This window comes from Pipistrellus kuhlii, unplaced genomic scaffold (genome assembly GCF_014108245.1).
Source record: "Pipistrellus kuhlii isolate mPipKuh1 unplaced genomic scaffold, mPipKuh1.p scaffold_m20_p_2, whole genome shotgun sequence".
NCBI classification, from domain to species: domain Eukaryota; kingdom Metazoa; phylum Chordata; class Mammalia; order Chiroptera; family Vespertilionidae; genus Pipistrellus; species Pipistrellus kuhlii.
This window is the reverse complement of record NW_023425515.1, coordinates 170,052,434-170,073,051: the sequence shown is the minus strand read 5'-3', so window position 1 is coordinate 170,073,051 and position 20,618 is coordinate 170,052,434. Positions and strand designations below refer to the sequence as shown.

Here is a 20,618-nt window from a genome sequence, read left to right as displayed (position 1 = left end):
CATCATCATAACAATCCAATTCCTGAATTTCCTGATGAATTTCTTGTGACTCCATTTCTTTCAGAATCAGTGGACCAAATCTCTCATGTTTAGCCTAGGGGGACCTTATTTTCGGACCTTATACCGTATTTTCCGGCGTATAAGACGACCCCCTAATTTTACAGTTAAAACATAGGTTTAGGCCTATATTTGCTGTATAAGACTACCCCCCACTTCCGAGGCAAGTGGGGGGTAGTCTTATACAGATTTTAATAGATTGTTTCTCTGACTCTGGCCAATCTGAGCAGGCTTTTTACTAGAACACAGTGTAGCTTTGGGTACAGAACATGTATAATTTGCATGCATAAAAAGCCTGCTTGGATTGGCCAGTCAGAGAGGCAGTCTATTTAAAAAAGAACTGGTGTTGTCTCGGAAGTGGGGGGTAATCTTATACAGCGAATATAGGCCTAAACCTATGTTTTAACTGTAAAATTAGGGGGTCGTCTTATATGCCGGAAAGAAACCTATAAGTAGGTCTTATTTTCGGAGGATGTCTTATTTTCAGGGAAACACGGTAGTTCTTTCTGAAGGCTTAGAGGGAGGGATCTGCTTCAGGCTTCACTCCTGGACATACAGATAGCCATCTTCACATTCACATGACATTCTTCCTGAATACATGTTGTCTCTAAATTTTCCCATTATAAGAATTCCAGTAATATTACATTATAGCCTACTCTTATGACCTCATTTTAATTGTTATTACCTCTGTAAAGACCTGACCTCCAAATATGGTCACATTCTTAAATATTGGGGATTAAGACTTAAACACACAATTCAATACATAACAGGTATGTAAGAAAATAAACAGGCTACCAATCTAGATTCTTATCTCTTCACTGTAAGAATCACTAGCACGGAAATCATATGTATATAATTTACATTATGAAATTTGATATTTGAATACTTATACAAAGATAACATACCAGGTGAAATCATTTCCTTATTTATATTCTTACATAAATTCCTTTTTTGTGAGACTAAAAAACCCAAAAGACAAGGTTTTCAAATTAGAATCTGAAGGTGATGTTTTTGCTATTTTAAAAAAGCTTTCTGGGAGTTAACATGTAACATTAGATAGCCCTATTCATTAGAATATCAAGATGGCTCCAGCTTGCTTTTTCCTAATTTTATGTACTAACAGCTTTATCATTTAAATAATTTTGATCTGCTGGTGTTCTACTTGATAGTAAGTTACGGCTATACTCTGCCAAATATTCTGATAAAAACTAGGAAAGTGTCCAGATTCTCTTTAAACATGACTTCCCCTTGTGACACTACTCCCAAATGACTTTAGAGCCACAGATCCTCTCAGCTCATATAACTAGGTTATACCAGGTAAAATGAGCTTGGGAATGCAATCCCCAGGGCAGCTGCAATGAAAACTCTACCCTGGAACACTTATTTTCAGACATTCATGGGCTGAAGTTTTCCTCTTGAAATGGGAGAGTATGTGTGTTTTTCAATGATCTTAGGCTCTAGCAAAAGGGATTTTTTTCATTTTTGCTTTTAATTTTACTCCCCCCCCCCCAATAATTCCTGACTAAATGAGAACTTTAACCTAATATAACAGAAAAACGATTTGTTAGGGATTTTCAAGCTGTTGATCATATAATTCCTATGAAATAGATTTTTTTAGAAGTGAAAAAATATGACTAAATTACCATTAGTGGGAAACAAAGAGCTAAACGGTAGTAGAAGAAAAAGGATATATAAAACAACCTTACAAGGCTGTAGCCATCGTGCTAACATCTACCGAGTATTTTTGTGTTTTTTTTTTTTTTTAATATATATTTTTATTGATTTTGTACAGAGAGAAGGGAGAGAGATAGAGAGTTAGAAACATCGACAAGAGAGAGTCATCGATCAGCTGCCTCCTGCACACCCCCCACCGGGGACATGCCCGCAACCAAGGTACATGCCCTTGACCGGAACCGAACCCGGGACCCTTCAGTCCCCAAGCCGACACTCTATCCACTGAGCCAAACCAGTCTCGGCTTTTGTGGGTTTTTAAAAAATATATTTTATTGATTTTTTTACAGAGAGGAATTGAGAGAGATCGAGAGCTAGAAACATTGATGAGAGAGAAACATTGACCAACTGCCTCCTGCACACCCTGGGGATGTGCCTGCAACCAATGCATATGCCCTTGACTGGAATCGAACCCAGGACCTTTCAGTCTGCAGGCCGATGCTCTATCCTCTGAGCCAAATCAGTTTCGGCCCGAGTTTTATATTTATTCTACTTGACCAGGTCTCTGTGGTCCTTTCTCTGGATAAATATTTTTAAGTAATAAAGTGATTACAAATGATAAAAAGGCCACCAAAGTGACTACTATCCTCAGGGCTTTGAACCATTTGGGATAATCTGGCAAAAGGAAAAATTCATTATGTAATGCTATCCCCAAACCTATTATTACTGTGACTATAGCTTCACTGAGCCTTTCAGAAGAAAGGAAGGCAAACCATGAAAACAGGACAGGAGCTGTACTACTAGCTAAATTGAGGTAATCTGGTTTGGCTGGACTACCTTCTGGCAGAACAAAACCCCATCTGATTCCTCCCAAGAACGATAGGTAACTGGCTCCATAAGCCATCTGAGTAAAAGCTAATGCGGGGATGTAAGTCTTTGTCATCACCATGATCAATGGTGGAGCAAGGAAGGGGATTAGTCCGGCCAGAGAGATGTATAATGCTGGCTTTGGGCTGTCAGGCAGGAATGTGATAGTTTTCGGTGGCCTGGCTGGAAGCACTTCTTCCTTCTGCTTCTTCTTAAAGCTGCTTGGGGAAGTATGGTAGTATTGTGTCTTGCTCATACACACTGGAAATGATGAGAAAGGCCTAGGCCTTAAAAACAAAGGTGAAAAGTTCTCTTGGAGACATGCCTTGAGAGAAAGTGTTTCTATTCTGTTGGCTCCTAGTCCAACTGTGAAAGAGTGCTTCAGCATCTACATGGAGAAAATAAACCAGAAGACAAAAGCAGATTTTTAAAAACGTGTATCACCAAATGTCTTAATTCCAAACCACAACAATATAAAAACAAACTAACCGCTTTACAGAAAGGTTGGACTATAGAGTGATGTTATTGCTGGCTAAGGCTATTAACAGCTATACCAATACAAAAGAAACTACTGAATAGAAGCCCGTTATGTCTTGGCTTACCCCTAATCTTATCCCCTGAGGAAATATCTCAAGGAAGAACAGGTAAAGACTGGATATTTAGTACATGGCATTCTAAACTGCCTCTTGTACTTACAAGAAAGCAGTGTACCTTCCAACATAGCTTTATGGACACTGCATACTTTTCATAGATCCATGCCTTTCTACACGTCTCTGCCTAACATTCTGGCTTACTACTTTTCTATTTGGGAACTGTTTTTACAAATTCAGCTTAAAACTTTCTCTAATCTGCCCTGGCTGGTTTGGCTTAGTGGACAAAGCCTCGGCCTGCTGACTGAAGGGTCCCAGGTTTGATTCTGGCCAAGGGCACAAAGCCTGGGTTGTGGGCTCAGTCCCCAGTGTGGGGCTTCAAGAGGCAGCCAATCAATGATTCTCTCTCATCATTGATGTTTCTGTTTCTTTCTTCCACTCCCTTCCTCTCTGAAATCAATAATATATTTTTTATTTTATTTTTTAAAAGTAGTGTTACTTTTGTTCATATATATATATATTTTATTGATTTTTTACAGAGAGGAAGAGAGAGGGACAGAGTAAGAAACATTGATGAGAGAGAATCATTGATCAACTGCCTGTTGCACACCCACTACTGGGAATGTGCCCTCAACCAAGGTACATGCCCTTGACCTGAATCAAACCCAGACCTTTCAGTCCACAGGCCGATACTCTATTCACTGAGTCAAACCGGTTTCGGCAATATATTAAAAACAAAACAAAAAAAAAAAACTTCCTCCAATCCTATAAGTAAGTACCCTATGTGTACTACCATGTATAATAATGCAGTGAATTAAAATTGGGAGTAGACTTGAGAACCAGGAGCATATTTTTTTCTTTGCCTTAAAAAAAATCTGTGTCTTTCATGTTATGTGACCAAATAAACTTCTCTGCTGATTCTATGCTTTAGTAAGCAGATTCCAGACTTCAACTAGTAAATAGATTACAACTAACTCGAGAAGAGTTAGATGAAAGCAAAAATGAAAGTTATTTAAGAATCTTGGTGATTCCTGCCGAAACCGGTTTAGCTCAGTGGATAGAGCATTGATCTGCGGACTGAAAGGTCCCAGGTTCGATTCCGGTCAAGGGCATGTACATTGGTTGCAGGCACATCCCCAGTAGGGGGTGTGCAGTAGGCAGCTGGTCGATGATTCTCTCTCATCGATGTGTCTAGCTCTCTATCCCTCTTCCTTCCTCTCTGTGAAAAATCAATAAAATATATTTAAAAAAAAAAAAAAGAATCTTGGTGATTCCTCAAAATGCTAGAAATGATTCCATCTTGGGACCTCTTTTTTTCTTTAGTCTAGAATGTTCTTCTCTGAGCTACCTGCATGGCCCATTCCCTAATTTCTGACCACCCCATTTATATAAAGTGCAATTGTAAGTCTATTTTTTATTTGTTTTTTAGTAATTATTAAGGTATTACATATGGGTCCTTATCCCCTCATTGCCCCTTCCACCTCCCAGTTCATACCTCACCCCCCCTAGTGTCTGTGTCTATTGGCTATGCTTATATGCATGCATACAAGTCCTTTGGTTGATCTTCCCCGTCTCCCACACCCTCCCCTGCATAAGTCTATTTTTGACAATCCGCATTCCCTTCACATACACATACCCAAATATCAGGAAAGGATCTTTTTGTCTTCCTTTTCACTGCTATTGCCCAGCCAAACCATGCCTGGCAAGTAGTGCTCAAATATTTGCTAAATAAACCAACCTTTGAAGATGCTTGAGAAAACTTCTGGATGAAGTGAAGCATACTGAAACCTAATGAAATCTTGCTCAGGAAGATGCCAGGCAGTTCTGATGAATGTATTTTTATAGCTATCATAAGTGGACACGCTGAATCAGAGCATGTTGCTGTGTGCAAAATAAGATGTCAAAAAAAAAAACACAAATAGCTGTCACTTAATTTTATTCATTTTATACATAATTTTCTTTTTTTCTTTTTTCTTTTTTTTTTTTTAAATATATTTTATTGATTTTTTACAGAGAGGAAGGGAGAGGGATAGAGAGCTAGACACATCGATGAGAGAGAATCATCAACCAGCTGCCTACTGCACACCCCCTACTGGGGATGTGCCCGCAACCAATGTACATGCCCTTGACCGGAATCGAACCTGGGACCTTTCAGTCCACAGACCGACGCTCTACCACTGAGCCAAACCGGTTTCGGCTATACATAATTTTCTTAATCTAACTTGAGAATTGCCTGGCTAGCATGGCTCAGTGATTAAATTTTGACCTATGAATCAGGAGGTCACAGTTTCATTCTTAATCAGGGTACATGCCCTGGTTACAGGCTCAATTCCCAGTGGGGGGCATGCAGGAGGAAGCCAATTGATGAGTCTCATCATTGATGTTTCTCTCTCTTCATCTCTGAATCAATAAAAATATATTTTTTAAAATAATAAAGTAACTTGAGCCGAAACCAGTTTGGCTCATTAGATAGAGCATCAGCCTGTGGACTGAAAAGTCCCAGGTTCAATTCCGGTCAAGGGCATGTACCTTAGTTGCGGGCACATCCCCAGTAGGGGGTGTGCAAAAGGCAGCTGATCGATATTTCTCTCTCATCAATGTTTCTAGCTTTCTATCCCTCTCTCTCTTCCTCTCTGTAAAAACTCAATAAAATATATATATTTTAAAGTAACTTGAAAATTTCTTATATATAACAGTTTCCTTTGAAAACATTAACATTTTCTAAAAATCAGTAACATGTTAATAGATCCTTTCCTTCTCTGAAAATATTAATGCACAGAGATCTGGATTTTACAGATAACCATTTCCTAGCTGTGTGTCCTTAGATAAACTGCTTCCTTGAAGTGGCAATTTCTTATTTTTAAAACTGAAGGTCATAGCATCCCTATTCTTTCCACCCCCCCCTTATTTATTTTGGGACTTAGTAGTTTATAGCTCAAAATAATAATGATAATACAATTCAGCTGTGAACCAGACAATGTGTTTGATATACAAAAACTAATTACAAAAAACCTCATCAACTTGGTGCTGAGAGACTGTATAACTTGGTAGGCTAGGGCACAAACTTTGGAGTCAAACAATCTATGTTAGAATCCTTGCTCCACCACTTACTAGCTGAGACTTCAGGCAAGCATTTAATCTTGCTAAGATGCAATTCATTCACCTATGAAGATAAGGATTATAATAACTAAACAGAATCGCTGTAAAATTTTAATCATTTAATACATGTAAAGAACTAAGAACTGTCCCCAACACAAAGAAAGCACTCAAAAAATATCTGCTGCCTTAGCTGGTTTGGCTCAGTGGATAGAGCATCAGCCTGCAGACTGAAGGGTCCCGGGTTCAATTCTGGTCAAGGGCACATACCTGGGTTGCAGGCTTGGTCTGGTCCAGGTGAGTGCTGGAGGCAACCAGCTGATGTGTCTCTTTCACACTGATGTTTCCCTCTTTCTCTCCCCCTCCCTTCTACTCTCTCTAAAAATCAATGGAAAAATATCTATTGCGAGGATTAACAAAAAATTTTTTTTTGCCCTAGTTGGTTTGGTTCAGTGGCTAGAGCATCAGCCTTTGAACTGAATGAATGGTCTCAAGTTCCATTCCCATCAAGGGTACGTGGTTGGGTTTCGGGCTCAATTTCCAGTAGGGGGCATGCAGGAGGCAGCAAATCAATGATTCTCTCTCATCATTGATGTTTCTATCTCTACCTCTCCTCTCCTCTCTAAAATCAATAAAAATACATTAAAATATATATATATATATATATATATATATTAACATTTTTAATTCTTATTTCCTCATTATTTTTATTGCTTTTATTACTGATTTATTATTATCTACATAAGTAGCCAGTAAAGTGACTGAGAATATGAATCCATATGCCTTTTGTGAGTCCCATTCTTAGTTCTTTTTCCCCTGTTGTTTTTTTTGTTTTGTTTATTTTCTTGTGTGTGTGTGAGTCCCACTCTTACCAGGAGAATGAGGAGTTTAACCCCCCCCCCCAAAAAAAAAAAAAATTCCCAAACCCACAGTTGCCTCTCCATTAAGAAGTTTAATGAACTACTTATTTACTTACTTTGTGTGGGGGTTTTTAGTTATTGATTTTTAGAGAGAGAGGAAGGGAGAGAGACATTGATTTGTTGTTCCACTTATTCATTCTTGGTTTATTCTTCTATGTGCCCTGACTTGGGATGGAACCCGCAACCTTGGCTATGGGAAAGACGCTCTAACCAAGGCAATGAACTAATTTCTTGATCACAAATCTGAAAATTCCTGTATTCTGGTCAATGTCATCCTATAGAATAGGAAGAAAATAGTGAGTTAAGTTATCCTGAGCCTCTGAGTATATCTTATAATGACACCCACCACATACACCTCGTAACTCCCAGACACATTTATTTGCAGGACCCACACAATCACTTAAAAAAAAAAATAAATAAATATATATATATATATATAAAATTGATTTTTTACAGAGAGGGAGAGAGAGGAATAGAAAGTTAGAAACATCGATGAGAGAGAAACATCGATCAGCTGCCTCTTGCACAGCCCCCACTGGGGATGCGCCCACAACCAAGGTACATGCCCTTGACCAGAACCGAACCCGGGACCTTTCAGTCCACAGGCTGACGCTCCATCCACTGAGCCAAACTGGTTTCGGCCCACACAATCACTTTTATGCAAAATCACCTGCTTAAGGGCCTTCTGGACCACCCCACTTAAAATCTCAGCGCTCTCTTCACCATTGGAACGAGATCTCTATGCACTGTGATATATGTGCTTTCCAACTCGCGAATTAAAGCGAATAAATGATAGCCTAAAACCCGAAGACGGCCAATCGGTTAGGAAACGAAGAACAAACCCAAGGGTTAATCCGCTTCAATTCAAGCAAAACTCTCAGTATCTCCACTGCCCCAAAAGAAACAGTTGTAAACTGCAAGCCTCAGAGCCTACGTCTGAGAAAAGGGGATGGAGTCTGAACTCTCGGATCCTCGGTAAACTTGCCCCGACAATGTCCGTAGCTCTGGTTTACTGCTAACATCTATTGTCCCCAACCTGCATTTCCAACCTGCATTTCTGGCAGCAGCCCTACTACTCACTTGCCAGTGTCGCGCGGAGAGATGGAAAGCTGAGCTTCAAGAACAGCAAAGTGCTCCTGAAAAGGTACTTCCGGTAAGTGGGGTTAGATAGTCCTCCACTTCCTGTCAACTGGAAAAAAATGAGTCCGGGTGGGATCATGAGCAGCGCTAAGTGGTTCCTACTTTCGGTTTTCCTTTCCTTCTTGGGTCATTGTCTTAATTTAGTGAAATTCAGCTTTTTGACGTCTGTAGGGTACCTGAAGGATCCTTGCCCCTCTATTCCAGGTTTCATAGGCAGTTCGGAAGGTAGAGTCTTCAGTCTTGCAACAACTGAAACAATCTTAGAGTGATGGTGGAAGAAAGTAGGAGAGATTTGGAGTCTAGACTAAGTGTGAGTTGGCCAAATTGCTCATCTTTTAGCGTGCGTAACAACAGGGTTTCTCAGATTTACGGGGCATATCTCACTGCGATTTAGGATCCTAATGAGCAAAAGTAAACATGGTACATAGTGTTCGTTCGTTGCCTATCCAATATCCGGTTCTCTGTCTTCCATATTAACAGAATTCCAGTTTTGTATGGGACACCAATGTGTGAAGAAGAAAAAAACCTTTTTACTCCTTTCTCTTTGCTAGGGCCTGGAAACTTCATTAAAAAGTAAGGGGAGTCCGACTGGTGTGGCTCAAAGGTAGAGCGTGGGACCATAAATCAGGTCACTGCTGTGGGTTCAATCCCGTGGTGGGGCGTGCAGGTGGCAACTGATACATTTTTCTCTCTCATGGATGCCTCTCTCTCTCTCAAGTCAATAAAAATATTTTTTAAAGAAAGGAAAGAAGGGGAGGACCTGTGAGGGGAGGGGAAAAGATTAACCAAAGAACATATATGCATAACCCATGGACATACAGTTTGAGGAAGGCCCAGGTGGGGCTGGGACTAGATGTAGGGGACAGAAAGGGGAAATGGACATCTGTGATACTCTCAAATAATATTTTTTAAGAGCACAAGGGGAAGGATTTTCATGCTCATGAAAGGTGTGCTAAGAGCTTTGGGGGTGATTCAAAAAGATCATTCATCCTGTCACCCTTGGCTTTCATTTTTGTCGGTTATGCGACCTTGGACGAGTTCGTTTCCTTCTCTGGGCCTCCATTTTACAATCTGATAAAAAATAATAATAATAAAAATTAAAAAAAAGGAACAGCACCAAGCAATTTGAGTGGTCTTCTTACGACAAGTAAGAGGACAGCTCAAGAGGCCCACGCTGGCCATCTTCTCCATCCCTCTGGGTTCTGGATAGCCCAGCTAAATCATGTGGTTTAGCTTCCAGGGTTGGATGGGCTCACAGCAAATTCTTCGAAATTGTAAGCGCTTCTAGTCGCGAGAGGCTTTCGCTTTTATTTCCTCCTTTGTGTGTCTAAGCAGCGCCGCCCCTTCCCGTCGTGCAATACCCAGGAGACTTTAGAGTGCGGCTTCTCCGCGGGTCAGAGGCCAGAGATCCGCACGGTGCTCGTTAGGGGCGTGACGCCAGCGTCAGGCGGAACTACCGCTCCCGACTGGTAGCGCGTCGCGCGTCCGAGCGCTGACCCCGGAGCGCGGTCGGTCGCGTGGCCCGCTGGGGGCTGGAGTCTTAACGACCCGCGCTCGTGAAGGAGCGGAAGGTGGGGAAGGGTCGGCAAACGCATGCTCCTACGAAACCGGTTTGCCAGTTCTCGTAGAGGTAATTTGGGGACGGGGTGTGGGAGGGTAAGGAACGAAGGAGCAGGAAAAAGTGGGTACACATATACACACCCCACCCTCCCCCTCGCCCCCACACTCATTGACACGCGTCCAGACCCCCAGGGTTGGGCCGGAAGGGTGAAGGGAGCACCGAAGTTTGCCGGCCCCGCCTCTCATGGAGGCGGAGGGAGCTGGGGGTGGGGCAGGGAAATAACCGCCGCTCACGTGCCCCGAACGTTTGCGGCGGGCGGCAGGGTCACCGGAACAGGGCGCGTGCGCGTGCTGCGCGTCGTGCGCGCGCGTCCCAGTGGGCGTTGGGAGTGGGCGGGTGTGAGAGGCGGTGTTGAATGGGGGCGGGCTGGGCTGCTCATCGCTCCTCCCCCTCCACCCGCCGTGCCCCTCCTCGGCAGTGTGGGCCGGGCAGCCATTTTGGGAAGAGCTTTGTTATGGTTGTGGGCTCCTCCAGCTCTGCGGGATCAGGAAGCCGAGGACGCGTCCTCAGACACCGCGTCTGGTGCCAAGCTGCAGCCCGGCCGCTGCCCGGTGAGTAAGAGTCCCCGACTGCGGGGCCGTGAGGGGATGGGGGGGAGGGGGTGTCTAGGTTTTCCCCGGCGCGGGACTCCACCCGGTGCCTGGCCGGCCGTCTGTGGAAACAAGTTGGAGGAGACTCTCACACAGGTGGTTGGGTGGGCGTAGGTGGGCCCGGGGAAGGGGAGCGGAGCGGAGCCCCGCGGGTCGTGTGGTCCTCACCAGACACCTCTCCCTCCCGCGCGCGGGCTTCGGACGCGAGCGTCGCGGCGGCGCTGCCGGAGGGGCGCCCGCTTCAACTTTGGTCTGCGGGTCGGAACGCTCACCTGCGGCTCTCTGGCTCCTCTCCAGGCGTTTCCGCCTGGCGGTTGAGTGACTTGGTTTACGGGTTTCTTTTTCTGCCTAGATTAGAGCCAAAGGGCTTCACCCCCACCCCCACCCCAACGAAGGAAAATAATGAGGAAATAATCGTGTTAGTCAAATGTGGTGTGTCTGAGGGGGGACAAACCTTTAACCCCCACCGTTCTGGTTCTCCTTTGGTAGCGAGGTGTTTTCGTTGGTTTAGCACCTACCAACACGACCCTCGGAAAAAACCTGGTAGATCTTGAAGTACGATGAAGATGTTTGTTTTGTTTCTGTTTTAATTTAAATCTACCTCTAACGCTCATACACACACACACCCCCGGTGAAATTCAAAAGAAACTGTGAATCTAAAATGGCTGTAGCTTGGGGAAGTGCCTTGAGCTTCGGTAACTTAAAATACGTTAAGTCGTCTTAAATTTTTAATTGTTCCTCCTCCGGGGACAACTTAATCTTTTGATCTTTTGCTTTTCTTGTCATTGGTGTCTTATCTTGAAAAGGCCTTGGTTGGTGAAAACAAAGGTGAGGCCAAAGAAGTTTACTTACTTCGAAAGTTTACGTAAGAGTGGGTGCGGGGTCGGTTTGTTGTAATTGCTTATAGTTTTGAAATTATTCTGTGGTGTTAATTTTATCCAACTTGGTGCACTGAGCTCGGTTTGTCATATTTGTTTAAATAACTTGCTCTCTGATATTTATTGCTCCGGGGAAAAACGGAGTTCATTGGGTGGTTCACGTTTTAGTTTAGTAACAAGTCACTTTCCTGTGTAAATCCCTTACAGAAGTAAAGTGACAGGCATTCTTCAAAACACTTAGGTTTGTAATTTGGTGGACTGATGGCTTTTTCTCAGGTCTTTTATGTGTAATATTTGAAAGGGAATCTGAGTGCTGTTAAGTTTGGGTCGTTCATTAGTGTAAGACAAGTGAAAACACACTTGAGCGTCTGATTGTTGTGTCCTTTTTAAAAAAAGCCTGTCTTTTTGTTAGCTTTTTTTTTTTTTTAACTATAAGATTCAGAAATATAACTGAAAACAAAAAGGCAGAGAATGTATACCAGACACAGTTAACTTAAGTGTTTGGGAAGGTGCTTGAGTTTCAAATTGTAATCTGTAAACTATAATAAAATGCTCATGTGAATGAGAACTTTGGAATTAATAGTTAAACTGTCATTTTCCCCAAGAGAGTCAATGTCAATTTATCTTCCTACATTCTTTCAACACAAACATTTTTGTCAGCTTACGTTTTAGGATATTTTGTTCTTATTTTGGTGTTTTTACAAAAAAAAAGAAAAACATTTAAAGTGCTTTGTAGAAATTACAAGTCTGTTTGGATTTTTTTTTTTTTTTTTTTTGTCATTGTTGCTTACTGACCCATAAACTTAAATGCCACCTTATTGTAATTTTTTCAGGTTATTAAGCTTAGCTAAGGAGGGGGCACATTCAACGATTTTAATAAGTTTGGAATAGTAAGAGGTCTGGGGCACATTGCTACTTACAAATTCATTTTCAAATGCTCAGCTAAAGATAAAACAGTTCTGAATCAGACTTCAGCAGACTGCATTTGTTTTATTATTAAAGTGTATACACTTAATAACAGTGATAACTCTAATGTGCCAGGGACTATTCCTTGAAGTGCTTTACATTTGTTAATTTATTATTCCTATGAGGTAAATATTGTTATACCCCTCATTTTTTTACTTGAGGGGGAAAAGCCCGACTCATCCAGCTAGTAGGTATTTAAACCTAAGCTGTTGGAAAGATGAGAACACACAAAATTTTAAAGGATCGGCTGGAAAAGTAGTCCATAGAAAAGATAAATTTTGGTGTGTGTGTATATATGGTTTTTCAAATGGATGGTAAAAAAATTCTATGTGGTGCATAGATAATACTACATTATAAATGACTATTAATCAAATTCTGAATTTTATTTCCCACTGAAGTCTGCTCAAAACAAAAGTGACTATAGTTAAACTTGAATAATAGTACAATAAGCAGAGCTAAACATTTTTTGTCCAAAAGTATATCTTCACTAAAGAGGTAAAATATTGCTATTGTTAGGTAAATTGGGTTTCTATAGGTGATTTCAAATAAACTAGGCCAGTGGTCGGTTTGCCCCTCTGTTAACTAATGAGTTTGCCGACCACTGAATTAGGCAGATATATTTAAAGGATTCTAATAGTTATTTTCCTTTACTAAAGCAAATAATCAGCCTTTGATTGATCTTTTGGGCAAATTATTTTTTTATTTACTTTTTCATTTTTTTGTTGCTTTTTTTCCCCCAGAGAGGAAGAAGTGGGGGAGGGGGGTGAAGAGAGAAACATCAATGATGAGAGAGAATCACTGACTGACTACCTCCAGCATGCCTTTCTCCCCCACTGGGGATGGAGCCCACAACCCTGGCATGTGCTCTTGACCTGAATCAAACCCGGGACCCTTTAGTCCGAAGACTAATGCTCTCTATGCATTGAACCAAAATATCTAGGGCTCTTTTCTTCTCTTTCTCTCTCTCTCTCTTGATATTATATATATATATTTAAGAGAGAGAGAGAAAGAGAGATCCATTTGTTGTTTCACTTACTAGTAATTGTGCATTCATTGGTTGATGCTTGTATGTTCGCTGACTTGGTATGGAACCCACAACCTTGCTGTATCTGAATGATGCACTAACCAGACAGGGCTATTTTTCATTATTTAGACAGAACATGTCAATTATTCTCCTTTTTAAGAAATACAGAGGCACATGACTTGAGGTGGTGAACACAGTGCAATATGCAGAGGGTTTGTTATAGAATTGTACGCCTTTAACCTATGTAATTTGTGGGGGGCTGTTTCTCCGTTTTCTGCTACCCGCGCGGTAAACGACAGGTTCCTGAGTGGAGGAACTGGGGATTAAGAAATTAAAGAAGGCCATAATCAATTTTTTAAAAATCAATAAAATATATTTTTTTTTAAAGAAATTAAAGAAGAAAAAGAGACCCGGAGGCAGAAATAGATTCAATCTGGGACCCGGGTCGGGGGCTGTCACTGATGGAGAGACAGTTACCACCCACCATTGCGCATTTATTTCCAAAAGAATAAAGGGAGGTTTCCCTGAAAAGTTTAGAATCAAAAGAGTTTTGGGTGTGCCCAGGTCCTATTCATTCCCTCATTCCTGGGATTTAGCATATCAAGACCTGGGTAAGTCAAGGTCCTATTCGTTCCTCATACCAAGCACATGGATAAAGATAAATCTGTACTGATTACAGTCTCTGACATTTTGGGGAAACATGTTCCCAGGGCGTGGCTTAGCCTACCCCTTGAGTTCAGCTGATGATAATTAAAGGTCATCCAAGTGCATTCTCCGGGGCCCTCTACAGTAATTAGCAAATGTAATTCCAGTAAATTAAAAAAAAAGAACTGCAAGAGGCTGAATTATGTATGGTGCCAGTATCAGCATGCTGGGTGCTAGGAATATCAGATGACCTAAAACATCTCCTGCCATCAAAGAACTTGGTCGTATAACAAATAAACACAAAAATATTCAAGGTTAACAACATAGCTGTCTTTCTTTTTTTTTTTTTTAATATATTTTATAAATTTATTACAGAGAGAGGGAGAGAGAGAGATAGTTAGAAACATCGATGAGTGAGAAACATCGACCAGTCGCCCCTTGCACACCCCCCAATGGGGATGTGCCCGCAACCAAGGTACATGCCCTTGACCTGAATCGAACCTGGGACCTTTCAGTCCGCAGGCCAATGCTCTATCCACTGAGCCAAACCGGTTTTGGCACATAGCTGTCCTTCAAGTTGATTTTTTTAACATACTAATTAAATTTACCTTTTATTTTTTTAAATACATATTTTTAAATTTATATCGGAGAGGAAGGGACAGGGGGAGAGAGAGAAAGAAACATCAATGATGAGAGAGAATCATTGATCAGCTGCCTCCTGCATGCATCCTACTGGAGATCAAGCCTGCAACCTAGGTACAATATATGCCCTTAACTGGAATGGAATCCAAGGACCCTTCAGTTCGAAGGCCATTGCTCTATTTGCTGAGCCAAACCAGCTAGGGCTACCTTTGTTTCCATGATAAAACTATTTTGCCTTATATTAACCAAACATCAGGCTAAAGAATCACCCGCATAAACAAAATTTTAGTATGCTTTTCTGAGCTGTGGGTCTATTTATGTGGAATAAGTTTTCCTTGTTTTTTGTGGGGGGTTTTTAATCTAATTTAAGTTTAGCTATACTTTAAATTTAGATTGAAAACTCTTGTTTCTACTGATTAAAAGTTTAAGTTTTATTATGTGAAAAATTTCTTTTTGAGTTATTGCTATTTTTTTTAATATATTTTATTGATTCTACACAGAGAGGAATTGAGAGGGATAGAGAGTTATAATAGAAACGTCGATGAGAAACATCGACCAGCTGCCTCTTGCACACCCCCTACTGGGGATGTGCCCACAACCAGGTACGTGCCCTTTTCCAGAATCGAACCCGGAACCTTTCAGTCCTCAGGCCGATGCTCTACCACTGAGCCAAACCTGTTTCGGCAAGTTATTGCTATTCTTAAAGTTTATATTTATAAGTATCTTGTCAAGTTGGTTTGGGTGCGCTTTAGCTAGTTAATTAAAAGGTAGGCCTATTCCAGTGTTTCTGCTATGTGTTTATGAATTATTAGCTCGACTTTTTAATTAGTCTTTGCACCTATGATGGGAAGGGTAGTGAGAACCATTATTGTAGGTTTCATAAGCTAAAGCCTATAATATAGTCCAATATATAATCTCTCTATTCCTTAACTATGTATGGTGCCCTTCTATTCTACAAGTGAGTGTACAGAGGTTCTGAGAAGTTAAATAAATAGTTGATATAACAGAAGAGAGGGGGATTCAGGCAATTTTATCTGATTTCAAAGAGCTGTTTCCACTACATCATGTAGAGAGAATGATACAGTAATTAAGGGTACCAACTTTATAGCCTGAGTTTGAATCTCAGCATTGTCACTTGATAGCTTTATGACTTTGGGAGAGTTTAGGTAAGGTTTCTGTGCCTTTTTCTTTCTCTGTTAAATGGGGAAAGTGGTACCTTCTCATAGGACTATTGGGGTTAACAAATAAAATATTTGTAGAGTTCTTAAAACAATGCCTGACGCCAAAACTGGTTTGGCTCAGTGGATAGAGCGTCGGCCTGCAGACTGAAAGGTCCCAGGTTTGATTCCGGTCAAGGGCATGTACCTTGGTTGCAGACACATCCCAGTAGGGGTGTGCAAGAGGCAGCTGAAAGATGATTTTCTCATTGATGTTTCTAACTCTCTATCCCTCTCTCATCCTCTCTGTATAAAATCAATAAAATATATATATTTTTAAAAAACAATGCCCGACAATAGCAAGCACTTCATAATTATTAAGTCTAAATTATCTGAAATTATCTTTCGTGTACATCCATTTACCAATCAAGTGAAATCTGAACAGATCATTGCACAGAAGTTTTTTGCTTTGTTTTTCTTTCTTAGATTCAATGTTTCTGTTAACTTTCCTAGGTTTTTTTTTGTTTGTTTGTTTTTTGTTTTTAAGCAGAGCCCAGACCACACATGCTGTAATTGATTTTCTTTCTAGCCTCTTAATTTGTTTCTTCTCTTTTTTAAAAAAAAATATACTTTATTGATTTTTTACAGAGAGGAAGAGAGAGGGATAGAGAGCTAGAAACATCGACCAGCTGCCTCCTGCACGTCCCCTACCAGGGATTGTGCCTGCAACCAATGCACATGCCTTTGACCAGAATTGAACCTGGGACCTTCCAGTCCGCATACGAACACTCTATCCACTGAGCCAAACCGGTTTTGGCTGTTTCTTCTCTTTTTCTTTGCACTTTGTTGAAGAAACCAGGCCATTTATCTTGCAGAGGTTTCCATATTCTAGATTTTCCTGATTTCCTGTAAATTAATAGTTATATGTAGAAGCTTAGATAGAGTTTGAATTTTGGGGAAAGGGAGTCAGGAGGCTAACTTCATAGGTGATTCTGTGCTTTTTGGGATTTCCTTCTGACCCCACTGAGTATTAACTTTTCAAGTAGTTTGTTTCCTGTCCTTTTTGTCTTTCTAGTATATACTTATTGTATTATAAAAATTGAGCTAAGTATGCTGGGTTTGCAGTGGTTTTGTATTCTGGTTTTGGGTACTAGTGAATAGTTTTCTTAGCCTATTTGGTCTGAAATTTTCTCTTCCCCTTATTTTATTCTCACCATCTATTAAACATTTTATTCCTAACACTTATTGAATGCACACTTTTGGCAGGTACTTCTCTTTTCTTTTCCCCAGGGGAAAATATCCTGGCAACTATTTTTAACACTACATATATTCACTCATCTAATCATCAACTTTCCAACAACCTCGAAATTATAAATAGAATTTGAAGCAAAAAGAAGTGAAGTAACTTGTTAGCCCAAACTTGTACAGCTAGTAAATGACAGAGTCAGCTAGATCCAGAGTCTGCTCTTCTAACTTAAAAGTAATGTTTGAGCAGGAAGCAAAGTTTATTAACGAGAAGAGAATTTTAGAAACACTTGAAGTAAAAATGTATGTCTTCTGATATCATAGTCACAAACTATTAAATCTCAGTTATAAAAACTATATATTTTTAATGTGACAAATAGACTATTTACTAACATACATAGGAAATTTGGAGCCTTTCAGGGCCAATGTAGGTGCAAATATTTGATAAAAGTTAATACTATTAAATAGCCTGTTTGTAGTGTAGTTGATAATTTTTGGAATAAATGCTATTAAAAGATTTTTGTTCTAAACCCTTAGTTTTGGATACTTGCATAAATCTAATCTCTAATCTACTTAGTTATCTAAATCTTCTAGCCAGAATTTAATGTTTCAAATTGTATTAGATAGTAAATGTACATATGTATCATATTAATAGTATTCTATTTGGAATTGTTGTGATTTCAGTGAATTCCATTTCAATCTGTGGGATAAGTGTATAAGTATGGTTGCAGCAAGAATTTGTGACTTTGAAAAGCAAAATATTGGAAAAGAGATTAAATACCTGAAAAAGGTTATAAATTTTAGGTTTTAAATTTTTTCTTTGTAAAATTACTTTCAGGAAATATTTTTTTGAATATGAAGCAGAATAAAATACATATGAAAGTTTATTACTAATGGGAAGACTGGAAGAATTTTTGTGCTGCACATTGTAATCATTGGGCTCTAAAGCAATCCTTTGTTGTCCCAATTATCTGTTTATCATTTTAACCCCTTTCCAGTGTTGCCTTTTTGTGACTCTTAGGAAACTGGAAAGGCTGTGTGCCTATAACTTGTATGTATACACACATACACATATCTTTTACATTCACTTTCTGTTTTGGACCCCTGGCAGCTGTGCCATTCAAATATACTTGACTGAGGACTTGCACCTGGATAGGTGCAAAGAAGCGAGGACAGTTTAGAATCCATTCCATTGGCTGATGGCAGTTGCAGTGAGAGGAGCAGTTTCCTGAGACTCTTCCTGTGGTGTGGCCTTGGTTGGTGGTCTTGACTAAGCTTTACTTGGTTTTGCATGTTTCACAAGTTAAGGAGGCTCTCATTGATTCTCTGAACTCCCTATATATGATAAATTCCTTTTCTGGCTGTTTCTTTCAATCGTAACTTTTTTATTGTCAATTTGCTTCTTCCAGAAGATTTGGTTTGTTACTGTCTCTACATAGGGTCATTTCCTAACAAAGTGAAAAACTTTCAATTCTTTTTTACTTTCATCTCAGAGGAAGTGGGAGAGAGAAAGAAGCATCAGTGATGAAAGAGAACCGATTGGTTGCCTCCTGCATGCACCCTACTGGGAATTGAGCCCACAACCTGAGCATGTGCCCTTGACTGGAATTGAACCCCGGACCCTTCAGTCCACAGGCTGATGGTTCTATCCACTGAGCCAAACTAGCTGTGGCATAAACTTTTTGAAAACATATTCTTTATTCATTTCAGAGAGGGACAGGGACTCAATGATGAGAGAGAATCATTGATTGGCTACCTCCTGCACACCCTCTACTGGGGATAGAGCCCACAGCCCAGACATGTGCTCTTGACCAGAATCAAACCTGGGACCCTTCAGTCTCCAGACCGACTGCTCTATATCTACTCCCAATTCTTAAAAGCATTAGTTCTCAACCTTTAAAATTTTGGAGAAAGGCCTGGATATTTTGTCTTGGGTTGTGTTCATGTATGATTAAGATTGGTGGGTCATAGAGGTTTTACAGCTTCAACTTTATATTTGCCAAACTGTTTTCTAAAGTGGTTTACACTTCCACCCACAATGTATGAGAATTCCTTGTTGCTTTACATCTTTATCAATACTTGATATTTGCAGAAGTTTTTGCCAGGTTAATGGGTTTGAAATAGTCTCATGATTTGATTGAGATTTTAAAAGTAGAAATTTGTGAGTGATTCAAAGTAATGTTTTCTGAAGTGCTTTATATTATTTCAGAGCACTTGTATATCACGTGCATTTCTTGCAGACAGGGTAATTTATAAAATTTCCAATTACATTTTTTGACAAATAGGTTTGTCGTCATCAAGTTTGTACTAGAAAGATTTTTTTTTGCTTATTGGACCCCAAATATATGACAGCAGGTTTTACTTCTCACTAATAACTATGATATTAAATATTTTCTTAATGGGAAAATGCTACAGTGAAAAAAATCTTAAAGGTGTCTTAGGTGTCTTTTAGGTTCATTCCTGCTCACATTTCATGTCCTTTATGAATTCTTAAATAAGGATTTTTCTCCTCTGAAGTTAAAAAAAAAAATACTAAAGTAGAAAACAACTTTATGCTTTTTTGTGAAGTATCAAATATGAGGATTAAAAACATTAAGTAACACCGAAACCGGTTTGACTCAGTGGATAGAGCATCAGTCTGCGGACTGAAGGGTCCCAGGTTCAATTCCAGTCAAAGGCATGTACATTGGTTGTGGGCACATCCCCGGGAGGGGGTGTGCATGATGCAGCTGGTTGATGTTTCTCTCTCATCGATGTTTCTAGCTCTCTATCCCTCTCCCTTCCTCTCTGTAAAAAATCAAAAAATATTTATATATTTTACCTTTTTTACAGAGAGGAAGGGAGAGAGACAGAGAGTTAGAAACATCAATCAGCTGCCTCCTGCACACTCCCCACTGGGTATGTGCCCGGAACCAAGGTACATGCCCTTGACCGGAATCGAACCTGGGACCCCTCAGTCCGCAGACCGGCGCTCTATCTACTGGGCCAAACCGGTTTTGGCAATAAAATATTTTTAAAATATATGCCAAAAACATTAGTGTGCCCTGGCTAGCATTGCTCAGTGGTTAGAGTGTCAGCCTGCCCGTTGCAGTTTTCATTTCCGCTCAAGAGCATGTACTTGGGTTGCAGGTCTGATCCACACCCTCAGTCTGGGCGTGTGCAGGAGGCAACCAATCAATGTGTCTCTCATATCACACTCTCCCCCATCACTTTTCCCCTCCTTGCCTGTCCGATGGGAATTTTTTTTAAAAAAAATTTTAATAAAAATTAAGCAACAGGCTTACCAATAACTCTGGTGTTTTCCTTATTGAGAACTTAGGAGAAGGGAAACTGATATATAGACAGTTAGGAAAGGAGTATAACGTTTTAGGGTTGCTCAGTCTTTTAGAGGAAGAGAAAGTGTTAGACATTTAAACATAAGTAGTATTCTCAGTTCATGAGATTTGGAAAGGAAATACTAGGACCAGTGAATATCTGAAAATAGGCAGGAGTTACTGTTTTGGGCTCTG

The 20,618-nt window shown here is 40.3% G+C and overlaps 2 protein-coding genes across 7 annotated transcripts in view; one reads left to right on the top strand and one right to left on the bottom strand.

The window, feature by feature from the left end:
- Positions 1 to 966: 966 nt before the first annotated feature.
- TMEM69 (transmembrane protein 69) lies at positions 967 to 10,922 on the bottom strand. Of its 4 annotated transcripts, none has more exons than XM_036446599.2 (5): positions 10,825 to 10,922; positions 8,282 to 8,739; positions 4,924 to 5,066; positions 2,264 to 2,983; positions 967 to 1,798 (listed from the first exon to the last, which is right to left on the bottom strand). In XM_036446599.2, exons 2-4 carry the CDS (start codon positions 8,418 to 8,420, stop codon positions 2,273 to 2,275), a joined length of 993 nt encoding a protein of 330 aa, XP_036302492.1. In that variant the 5' UTR covers positions 8,421 to 8,739; positions 10,825 to 10,922; the 3' UTR covers positions 967 to 1,798; positions 2,264 to 2,272. The 4 variants fall into 4 exon arrangements, with proteins under 4 accessions (XP_036302492.1, XP_036302494.1, XP_036302493.1 ...); XM_036446601.2 differs by lacking the exon at positions 10,825 to 10,922 and adding an exon at positions 6,297 to 6,348 and having other exon boundaries at positions 8,282 to 8,333; XM_036446600.2 differs by lacking the exon at positions 10,825 to 10,922 and having other exon boundaries at positions 8,282 to 8,834.
- Positions 9,773 to 20,618, top strand: part of GPBP1L1 (GC-rich promoter binding protein 1 like 1) — a 47,578-nt gene continuing 36,732 nt past the window's right edge. For 2 of the 3 annotated variants that reach the window (XM_036446594.2, XM_036446598.2), the window contains exon 1: positions 10,363 to 10,513. The gene's annotated coding sequence lies outside the window, so the exon portion shown is untranslated. Of the gene's footprint in view, positions 9,972 to 10,362; positions 10,514 to 20,618 lie in introns of those variants that run through there. The other variant, XM_036446595.2, reaches the window with a different exon arrangement.

Coding starts and splice junctions, on each gene's coding strand:
- TMEM69 (XM_036446599.2), bottom strand. CDS start 8,420: ATGATCCCACCCGGACTCATTTTTTTCCAGTTGACAGGAAGTGGAGGA. Junction 5,067..8,281: donor TCTCCGCGCGACACTGGCAA/GTGAGTAGTAGG, acceptor TTTTGCACACAG/CAACATGCTCTGATTCAGCG. Junction 2,984..4,923: donor TTTCTCAAGCATCTTCAAAG/GTTGGTTTATTT, acceptor TTCTCCATGTAG/ATGCTGAAGCACTCTTTCAC.